This window comes from Echiichthys vipera (assembly GCF_963691815.1).
Source record: "Echiichthys vipera genome assembly, chromosome: 2".
In the NCBI taxonomy this organism is placed as follows: domain Eukaryota; kingdom Metazoa; phylum Chordata; class Actinopteri; order Perciformes; family Trachinidae; genus Echiichthys; species Echiichthys vipera.
Window position 1 is genome coordinate 23191340 of NC_139827.1, and position 11261 is coordinate 23202600.

General features: G+C 40.5%; 2 protein-coding genes across 2 annotated transcripts; one reads left to right on the forward strand and one right to left on the reverse strand.

The window, feature by feature from the left end:
• Positions 1–893: 893 nt before the first annotated feature.
• tmem186 (transmembrane protein 186) lies at positions 894–2365 on the reverse strand. The gene is made up of 2 exons (XM_083934751.1): positions 2262–2365; positions 894–1655 (listed from the first exon to the last, which is right to left on the reverse strand). The coding sequence occupies exons 1-2, from the start codon at positions 2274–2276 to the stop codon at positions 1029–1031; spliced, it is 642 nt and encodes a 213-aa protein (XP_083790877.1). The 5' UTR covers positions 2277–2365; the 3' UTR covers positions 894–1028.
• Positions 2366–2942: 577 nt separating this feature from the next.
• On the forward strand, positions 2943–9243 carry gde1 (glycerophosphodiester phosphodiesterase 1). The gene is made up of 6 exons (XM_083925159.1): positions 2943–3438; positions 4797–4972; positions 6446–6551; positions 7022–7114; positions 8142–8353; positions 8452–9243. The coding sequence occupies exons 1-6, from the start codon at positions 3169–3171 to the stop codon at positions 8597–8599; spliced, it is 1005 nt and encodes a 334-aa protein (XP_083781285.1). The 5' UTR covers positions 2943–3168; the 3' UTR covers positions 8600–9243.
• The last annotated feature ends 2018 nt before the right edge of the window (positions 9244–11261 follow it).

The following is an 11261-nucleotide window of genomic DNA, read 5'->3' on the forward strand; positions in this document are numbered from 1 at the left end:
CCACAGAGGTGTACTCAACTTTACTGTTATCCAGAGCAATGGTCATGATTGCATGAAACTAGACAAGTGACCAGTGTTCCAATGTCTTTTTCGAACAGATAGGCGAGATCTGCTCCATCAAACATCTCCAACTGTCTTTACAGATCTGTGATCTCCATCTCTCCCTCCATCAATGGGGTCCGCGAGTCCTCTGACATCACCATCAGCTGCTCCATTAAACCACAGTTCACAGGAGGCTCTTTCCAGCTCACCTTCCATGTCTCCAAAACAACACACAGCTACACCCAGAAAGCGGTCAATCACACTGCCCACTTTCTGTTTCCTGCTGCAGACCATAGCCACCAAGGGGACTACAGGTGTGTTTATAACGTCTACGTTTTCGCGCATAACTTCTCCTCAGAGTGCCAGCGACTTTCTCTCAGTATCTCAGGTAACATGACTGAAATCACTGTTCAACCACAAATCACTAACGATGTTTAAAAAAATGTACTCTGCTTCATTATTTACCTTGATAGTAGCTTTTAGTAAAGGATTTTTTTAAATTGTACTTTTGTTGGTCATGGTTTTTGAGATGCAACATGAATAAAAAAAATATCAGGACAACCTCACTTGTACCAAGAGTTTTCGATTTTATTTGGCTTTTTTCTGCTTCACACCTTTTAAGATACTGGTTACCAGATCAAAGAGATCTCAATACTCTTAAAATATTACACACTGGTCACTGGCATCTGTTCCACTCTGAAGGTCACAGTCCTGCTGAAGTCTGTAGATATGCATCCTTATGTTCCAATCACTAAAGTGTCACTAAATATTGAAGTAGCTCATTATTCAGGTTGGACACATCAGACCAATAACAGCCGACATCTCTCAAGTCACAGATTGTACCCACATCTGTCTTCCACTCTATAATGTTTTTTTCCCACAGAAAACAAATCCTTCTCATAAAAATACATTATATTTTGAACATAATAATTAGGAGAATTCACTGTGGACTATTACCATCCCATTCTGAACAAATTATCCTCTTTTTATGACCCGAAGACCTTCTCAAAACCCTGTTTGTCCAGCACACGTCCAAAATGAGTGGAGAAATACATCGTCTGGGGACTGCTGTATCTCTTTAGCTTCACTATCGTCTCATTTACGGGGTCCCCTGTATCCGCAATGGTCATAACATCTGACACAGGCAGGTAGATATCACAGCGCCTGCCCCAGAAGGTGAGGTGGGACACTTTGAGCGTGGTCTGGGACTGATCCAGGTACATCATCCCGACTACCCTCCTGAAGAAGTGACTGGCAGTGTAGAGCATGGCACCAGCGAACAGCGCTATCCCTGTTGAGTAGCTGACAAGAAAGAACGGGACGTCTCCTTGGAAGTAGAAGAAGTACACTGGGGGCAAGATGATCAGGGTGATGGCCGTTTGGAGCAGTTTGAGCCGAGACACAGCTCCGAGGAGCTTAATGTGCTGCAGTTTGTAAATCATGGTGTACTTCTGAGTGGACAAGTCAGAGTACCTGACCAGGGCTGTGGTTTTAGGTATAAGGGGGGTGAATGAGGCTGCTCCCTGAAAATTAATTTGACTTGTGAGTAGACATGATCCTCTGGTACAGAACAGGATGTGGGAGGTTAACCGGCGCAGCACCACTGACCTCATCTGTAGAAAAATAACAGACACATCTGACACTTAACTAGAGCTAAAATAATTTGCAGGTAAATTTATGAGCCGATCAGCATAAAATATGTCTGCAAAAACTTTGATAACTGATTAATTGTTGTCATTTTTAAGTAAATATGCAATACATCTCTCGTTTGCAACAAAATGCTTACATAAATAATCGATCGTTGTGCATTGTATTATTCAGGTGTTCCTGTTATTTTGGCCATCCTACGTATATTAAGCATCATCATGGCTGCAGTGGCACTAAGTGTGTTGTCTTTAATTAACAGTTTTTCAGTTCAGGTCAGTCCCCAAGAAGAAATCCCCTTGCAGCCTGTTTACAGTCAGTATGCTTCTGTTTTGTTTTAATAAGAAGTGAAGTAGACAAAACAAACAGTAAACGCATAACAACTACGGTGTAATTATATATTAACCGGAGCTGGACATATTAGAGAAACAAAACTTCTGACTGAGTTTTCATTCATTCGGGTAAGTGAGCAGTTAGCTTATATGGCTAACGTTAATAATTAAACTTTCACACTTTTTTATGATGTATGGCAACAATGAAAGCAGCGAAAGAGTTTGAGAAAGAAAGAGGCTCACCATGACCGACGACATGTTGAATAGAAGAAGGAAAATATAGAAACACGAGTCTTCTTTTTAGAAATAAGAGACATACCAAAGTCAACACTTCAAGGGCTGTGACGTCTGTTAGCTAAGGTGACGTACACACTCTGACCCGGAAGTACTCAATGGACATTTTTAATACATATGTACATATATTTTATTTAAGATAGACATTTTTAATGGTTTGTTTGTTCGTGGGCCCCATTGCGGGAAAATTGTTAGTTATTACTGTAGATTAATTTAATTAAGATTTTATTAAAACCTTACCCAAATCTAATCTTTTATTTTATTTAGAAATCTTTATTTCAAATTAAGAACAAGCAAACAATCAGCAAAAAAAAGATATTCATACAAATAAGTCCAGTGTGCAAATAATCCATATAAAAATATAGCTAAAGAATATATCTAAAATGATATAAAAATTAAAACATGACTAAACAATGACAACAATAGTCAAACGGGGACCACAGGAAATAGTTAATCAAAGAATGTATTATTATTATTATTATTATTATTATTATTATTATTATTATTATTATTATTAATTAATATTGTTTTTTGGGTGGGTTTACGAAACGTAATTTACGATAGCAAAACGGAGCTGTCGTCATATCCGCTGCACAGTGTCGCTGTTCCGGTTTCTCGTGTTCACTGTCAGAGCAGTTGCAGGGTTTCTCCCGGTTATTCGGTGTTTTCTTGATCGACTTGAGTGGCTAATGTTAACACTTAGCTAGGCGGAGCATGAGCCTATCTCAGACAGAGCGTCCGAGGAACGTGAAGTCAGCGGGACGTGGAGCTAACGTCAGCTAACGTCAGCTAACCCTACACTGACAGGCAGATACTTGACTTCTCTCTGACTCCCCCGGTCAGAAAGAGCACAGCAATGCTGCAGCTGGGAGATGAAGTCACCCTGTACTCGGTCGTTTTCGTGGTGGTCCTGCTCGGGACCCGGAGCCCGATGTGGACAACCGCCCTCACCGCCTCGCTCTACCTCTTCCTAGCCATGTTCCGGTTCCCTCAGGTACCGGCCAGCCGGGCCCGGCAAGTGCTGCACCCAGACAAGGGCGCAGTGGGTTCCGGCAAGGTGTCGGTGGTTGCTCACCGGGGCGGTGGGCACGACGCACCGGAGAATACGATAGTCGCCATACGGGAGGTGAGAGGATGGTAGAGGGAGTTTAGGTGTTACTCCCCTTTCACATACCCTGGAATGATTCTCAGTGGCGATTCTAGAGTCTGGTGGGGCCCTGGGCAAAAATTCAAAGGGGGCCTCGAATCAGCGTTCATCACCATTGCAGGTTAAGGAGTTGTTGGAGTGACCTAGGACCCCAGGCAGACTCTTGCCTTGCCTGCTGGCATGCAGCACTACTGATGGTTCTCACTCACAGCCACATCGTGTTACCAGTGGTGACAAGGGATGAAGATATGACATAGAAGATACTTCAGCCTCTAGTGGTGTTGTGCCCCACTAGAGGCTGAAGTATCTTTTATGTCATATCTTCATCCCTGTGTACATTGATAAAATATTGCCATAGTTCTTTAAGGTGACGGGATGTAAAATCCCTACTATGAATGGGGAAGGGAATCAGGGCATCATGTCCCTTTTTAACAACTGTTGCTCAACATTGTGAACATGAAGCACTACACATTAATCAAACTGCTATTCTTTGAACTGCAGTTTCCATAGCAGGTCAGCCACCTTGTGATTGTTTGTGAGACACATATACACCATCTCTATTGTCTGACCTAGGGGTGGGAATCGCAGAGTAACTCTTGTATCATCATGGTACGTTTGCACAATAACAATGGTATCACGTTAGAGTGATTCTGAAATAAAAAGGCAACAAATAGGAATGTATGTATTCATTGCATTGTGGTGTCAGTTTCACAGAATTTGACAACTGAGATGGAACAATGTACAACACAATGCAGTCTCTATTTAATCCCACTTTAACACACACAAACACACACACACACACACACACACACACACACACTCACACGCTCTGACTGCAACTTCTCCATGTCCAATTGCCATCATTCCAATGTAAAATAAGTTATATATAATTTAAAGAAAGCAAAAATAAAAAAACAATAATTTAATGTGTTTCTCTCTCTAAAAAATGATATTTGGTGCCAGTGTATCGATAATGTATTGCAAGAGGAAGTATGCAATAAATTGCGGTATCAATATTTTGTCCCACCCCTAGTCTGACAGACACTTTATTTTTAAGGCCTTTAAAATATATGTGTAAAACAATGTGCCCTGAACAAGGTGTGTATTTCAATGCTCTCCAGTTGACAACTTCATATATATATATATATATATATATATATATATATTTTTTTTTTTTTTTTTTTTAAATAAGGCCTAAGTCAGTGAGGTTAAAGCTAGGGTTCAGATGGATTTTCCACTTTTTAAGTGAAGATTTTCACAGATTTCTGGTCATGACCAGAAGCAAACCCTCCTGGAATACTTGGCTTCCCACCTCTTCTTTATCTTTCCTACTCTAGGCCAGTAAGAATGGGGCGACAGGCGTGGAGTTGGACCTGGAGTTCTCAGCAGACGGCGTTCCAATACTGATGCACGATGAGACTGTGGACCGGACCACCAATGGGTCGGGACCACTCAGCCAGATGAGACTGTCTGAGTTGGTCAAACTAGACGCAGCTGCTAAACATCGACTCAGGTAAGGAAAAGGGATGTAGCTTAGAATGCATATATAAACATGCAGACAGATGGGCATTCCCTTTTTTTAGGCAATTTTTGCAGCTGATGCTTTAGATTTTGGATGTTACAGGTTTTTGTAGGCTACATGCACATTTAACATTGATCGAAAAGAGGCTGTATGCAACCCATTAATCCTTGTGTGTAAAGACAGTTGTGGGTAGAGAAATATAAGATGATTGGTACATTATTTGGGGCAAAAAAGATAAAAAGAAGGGACCATTGCGAAGCAGTCTTTTTGCTAAATGTCCCAAAAGTAACATGAAGGTGTAGTAGCAGATAACGCAATCATGTTTTCTCAGCTAACTGGAAGTTTAAAGTGTTGAATACTGTGGGCCAAAAAGTTATATTGTAGTGCGTTGTGACTTATGTTTGGTGGCAACTAGCTAATGTTGCTTTCAGGAGCAGGTCAGGGTATTGTCTTTCCACCGAGAGGCTTGTCTCAAATCTGCTTTCTGCAGCAGAATTGCCTCGAACAGAATATATTGTTCATGTACAGCTGGGGGTGGAATTGATCATTTTACAGTTACACATGGAGATGTTTGATGGTGATAATCTGTGCGCATGGATACTGGAGGCCTCCGAGACATTTGTAAGAAAACACTGAATCGAGATGTTGAAAATATGTTTAACACATTGCTATAATCAAACCAGAAACAAGAGGGGCAAGTTTTTATTAATACATAATTAGACAAATAACCACCAGGCTTCTAAGCGCAGCTCAGAACAAACACAAGAAAAATGCAAAACAGCCCCTCAATGGATTTAGGATAAATTCAGTAAAGACACAATGTAAACACCACCCAGGACCTTGCCACAACAAGATTTCAACTAGAAAATCATACAGTGAGTGAAACAGAATCACCAGCATTACACGGTATCTATTATCTATCGATATCACAGGACATCTCCATCGTTCCCAACAATTTACATGATTGAGAAATTTTTGTAATTTGTCTCAAATTTGACAGAATAGAGAGGAGATGTTGTTAACCTGAGAAGCCACGGTCTCACGAGTCATGAAAGTAGCATAAATAGCAGGTTGTGAACTAAAATTATCTTGATTCTATTGATTCTTCATAATGTAAAGGTGTGCCAATATTTGGGATGATAATTACAGGAGCAAATACTTCTTTCATTACCTTCACACTTTGAACAGTCAAATAGGGCCCCGGCTGGTAGTTATATTCCCCCACCCTTCCTGTGAAAATGAGTCCTGTCTAAAAAAAAAGTATCAGATGCTTAGAGCCTTTTCACACAGACACATGAACATTATCATATGCATTTCATTATAACCCTGATAGAAGTCAGGTGTATCTCTGATCAAAGTCAAGTGTAATGTTTACCACGTTAAAGGTAAATTAATTTGAACAGCGTGATAGTCCATTTGAGCCCGACATCCCCCACTGAGGACATCTTTGTCCTTCATCACCAGGGACAAGTTCGCCGGAGAGAAGATCCCAACTCTGGAGGAGGCGGTGGAGGAATGCATCAAACTGCAGCTCACCATCTATTTTGACGTCAAAGGTCATCCAGATGAGGTGCAGCCAACAAAACTAACAAACAAAACAGGAGTGTAGTATATGCAATCGGTCTGTCATACTTGTTTATTTAATTGATTTGTACCCAGTCAGCAGAGAACATGATTTTATGGTGATTATTTTAGTACAGAGCAAGCTTTTCCTGTGTGCTAGTACAGAATGATCTTAACAAACTGAACCAGAGAAACCACACAGGGCTGCAACTCAAAGCTGAAAGACACCGAAGCTTCAGTGTTTGTGCCATTTGATTCTGCATATTTAAAAGCTAAATTAAATATTGCATTAGTGTACTTTACTTACTCTGCACATTTTAAGGAATTCTCGAGTTCCACAGCTGTGCATCTAAACATACACAGCTGGTGGTCACCACCAAATGGTTGGACAAGAACACACACAGTGATTAAAGCTTCACACACACACAAATCAAAACAGTTGACTGTCCTACAATAACCATGTGTTTCCCCTCCCAGGCTGCCGCAGCCCTTAAAGAATTGTATAAAAAACATCCAGTCCTCTACAACAGCAGCATTGTGTGCTCCTTCGAGCCCAAAGTCATCTACAGGGTAAGAGGGCTCTTTGAAGTTTGTTGGAAGAGAGTGTTTGACAGTAGTATAGTGTACCTGAACAAAGTTTGACCGTTAATCACCGAGACTGTGAACATTGTGATTGGGTAATCAGCCTGCACACATCACTGTGAACAGAATGATCCCAGCACTGTACATGTAGTAAACCAGACTACCCGCACACCAACAATGCTAGCTATACAAGCTGGGATAACTTGACCAGTACGTATTACATAACAGTCAATAAATGAAAAGCTTTCTGGATGACATTAACAATACTGACTTTGAAGTAAGGCTGCAATTTACGATTATTTTCACTGTCATTAATCTGTTTGATTATTTTCTTGTTTTATGGATTAGTTGTTTGGTCTATAATGTGTCGGAAAACGGTGAAACATGTTGATCAGTGTTTCCTAAAGCCCAAGACGACGTCTGAAAATGTCTTGGTTTTGTCCACAACTCAAAGATATTCAGATTACTGTCATACCGGAGGAAAAACCCCCGAAAATATTCACATTTAACAAGTTGGAATCAGGGAATCTATAGTGCATTACAAAGGCATTCACACCCATGTAAAGAGGCTGAAGGTCCACGTGGCCGGGGGTTCGAATCCGACCTGTGGCCCTTTGCTGCATGTCTCCCCCTTTCTCTCTCACCCCATTTCCAGTCTGTCCTAACTAATAACAAACTTGAAAACTGCCAAAAAAATAAAATGCCCACATAATGCACTATAGATGAGGTCTTCAGAGGAAGTGGTAGCAACATTGTAATCACAGTTTCAAAGGTCATTTTGACAGTCTTGTCCAAACGCGTGTGTATATTGTTACAACCGCATTGGAAAAAAGAGAAAAGCTATTTGAAAGAGAACAGGGTGGCTTTTTGTCTCCCTTTTCTCTACCCAGTCTCACATGGTTAACATACTGATACTGATTAAATAAACAAAAATATTAGCTCACGTTCCTGCCGTGTATTTCATTGCTAACCTTCACTTTCATTAAATTGCTGTCTCTGTTCCTCTCTGGACCAGATGAGGCAGAGCGACCCAAAAGTGGTCACAGCACTGACCCACCGGCCATGGAGCCTTAGTCGGTTGGGAGATGGTGTCCCGCGTTTCTCATCGTTCTGGAAACACCACTGGATGACACTAATGGACATTGCGTTGGACTGGGCGCACCATCACTTGCTGTGGAAGCTCTGTGGCATCTCAGCCTTCGTCATTCAGAAGAACTTTGTGTCATCGTGAGTTTCCGCAGTTGACACCGTCAGTCGTAAGAACATCACTAATGGCTAGAATAAGAGTGACTGTGAATGACTGTGTCTCTGTGTGCCGTCTGCAGGGACTATGTCCAGTACTGGGCCGAGAGAGGAGTGGAAGTGGTAGCTTGGACAGTCAACACAAAAGTGGAGAAAGATTACTATCAGGAGCTGCTGCAAGTCACCTACATCACAGACAGCCTTGTGGAAGACTGTGACCCCCATTACTGAGAAACACATGAACCCAGCACAGGACGTGTTCGCAAACATACTCATTAAAAAGATAAAAATCCATATTTCACTGTCTACTTGTCACCCATAATGCGGCGTCAGGTAAGAGAACATATGCCACTCTAATTCCCATGTACACTGTCGTTTTTGTAGGTGTGTGTGTGTGTGTGTTTATTTTAGCCAATCAAACTGTCACACGTAATAAATAGACACATAGCGTACTTTTATAGACATTTTGGCAATAAGTGGTCAAAACTAGACTTTAATCAAACGTACTGTATTCATCAACTCAGGAAGGATTTTCTTTTTTTTGATAATTGGGTCTGTCTTACTTACTGTCTTTCAAGATCTAAAGCATTGTATCATACACTGTCTGTGCCTTTTACTCAGTAAAGGCCATTTATTCTGACGTGGACTACCTAGAAGCGTTTTCATCCATCATAAACATTTTATGTCTCTGACAAATGCACATAGAATTGAACAAGACTGGTATACGTATAGCGGGGTTTCGAACTTGAATCAATTCTCTATGTGGTGCTAATTGATTTGGTCTGGGTTATTTGTACCCAGCAGCACCTCACGTACAATGCAAAGGTGTAGCACACAAGACATGACGGACAGTAGATCTCCGGTCATTGCTTCTAAGGCTTAGGAAGGATTAGATGTGCTTTGTATACTTGAATGTGACAATAAAGAAAGTTTAATACATTAAAAAGACTGTTCTTAAAGCAGGTGTGTAATAATTAATGCAGATATTATTTATGTTACTAACATCTGCGTCTAACAAGTTCATTTCACCATTAGAGAGGTTTTCAGTAGAGAGGCACGATGTTGGAATTTTTTTGCAGGTATCCTAAATGTCCATATTTTACAGGTCATTTAACCGATATCTGTACTGAGACATATAAATATTATTTTTTTCCCCACACCTGATTGCAGGGATCATCAGGTCTCTTCTGTAGTGGAATTAACATAGTATTATGCATACTCTTATCGCGTTGGCCCGCGGGCAAATGCATACATAAAATACAAAGCCTAAAGTTATGAAATATTAATTCCTTATTCAAAATAAGAAAAATATTGAAACTATGTAAAACATTAAATATTTATTTATGACAATTGCTTTTAAACAAAACCAGTCAGATACATCCTACTTAAAATATGTCACGTTGCCGCCAGGCGTTTAATCAGATTTAATCAAGGAAGCAGCAGTCTTGTGTTATCCGATAGTTCATTTTAAAGTCAATATCAGCCGATACCCATGGCTTGCCAATATTATCGTGCATCCCTAGTTTTCAGACTTGACAGACTGTGCTCTGGATAACTGGATAAGACAGCTAGACTGCTTCTGTTTATAAGCTCTTTGACCAAATTATTAACCGCATCCACATTCAATCTATACTTCATTTTAATCTAAGAAGACATGACAATTTAAAAATCATTCCAAAAGGTTTTAAAAGGAAAGAATGAGAGAGCGTTCCCTGTCCACACTACGAGCAACAAAAGTTAAAAAAAGCCAAACAGGACTACACTGTCGCCGAGTTGCTTTTGATAGTTGACACCAGCTCAACTTTGATTTGTTGGCTGTCACTTACATGATAAAATCATGTGGGGTGATGCAGAGTGGAAATGTGTTTAAAATGCTGGGGACACCTAATGGCTCCATTAAAATAAAGTTGTTTCAGCTGACGATCTGCAGCCAGACAGCAGGACTGAAACTAATGTGGTTCGAGGAAACCTTGTTGTCTCACAAAAATACCTGTTGTGATCCCAATGTTGTTGTTTTTTTTTTAATAAATGCTCTAGAAGAGTACATGAACAGTGTGACAGCTGATGATTATATTATCAACAATGCAAAGTGACCAACGTTCGTTTGATCCTTTGCTGTTAAGCCTGTGTGTAGTGTGCACTGCTGATGATTAGCCTCCTGGCTCTCAGGTGATTGACCCAGATAGTAGAGAAGAATTGGGGATGGGTGGGAGCTGTAGTGTTGGATATCACCCTAGATAAGCCTGTCTGAGCCGCTGCTTCTTGTCCCGGCTGATCTTCACTTACTAAACACTGACTGTTAGCTCACACTGTGTAGAGAAACATATCCAAGATCTTACAGTGGAGCTACAAGCTAAAAGAAAGGGAAACAAATGCAAATAATATGTTTACTATAAGCTCTTGTATCACGCCATGAATGCTGTCAGTCCTTAGAAATACTAGTTCATGGTACATCTTCGTCAGGCTCTCTCTGGTAGGCTATTATTGAATCATTTTAAAATCAAGGACAGGTTTATTTTACTTTTCTACATTGCTGTAAACACGTGTGTCTTTCTATCTGCGCGTTTGGTTTAATAGGTGAAAGGTGATCACTCCCGCACGAGGGGCGTGAAGAGCCGTCACTGAGGGGGGTTGCCCCGCTCCGTAAAGCAGTCCGACCAGAGCTAAACAGAAACAGCGAGAGCGGAAACGAAGAGATTCGCACTTCAGAGTAAAAGTCACAAAAGTAGTCAATTTGGATGAATCAAAAACATACTCGTGAAATATTGTGGTCTTGTATGGTTAAATAATAATTGCACTTTTTTTTATATAAATAAGTAGATTTGATGCAGTTTTATTATAGGCAATGGTCACATTACACTTTTACCCAAAACACACACACACACAATAAAAA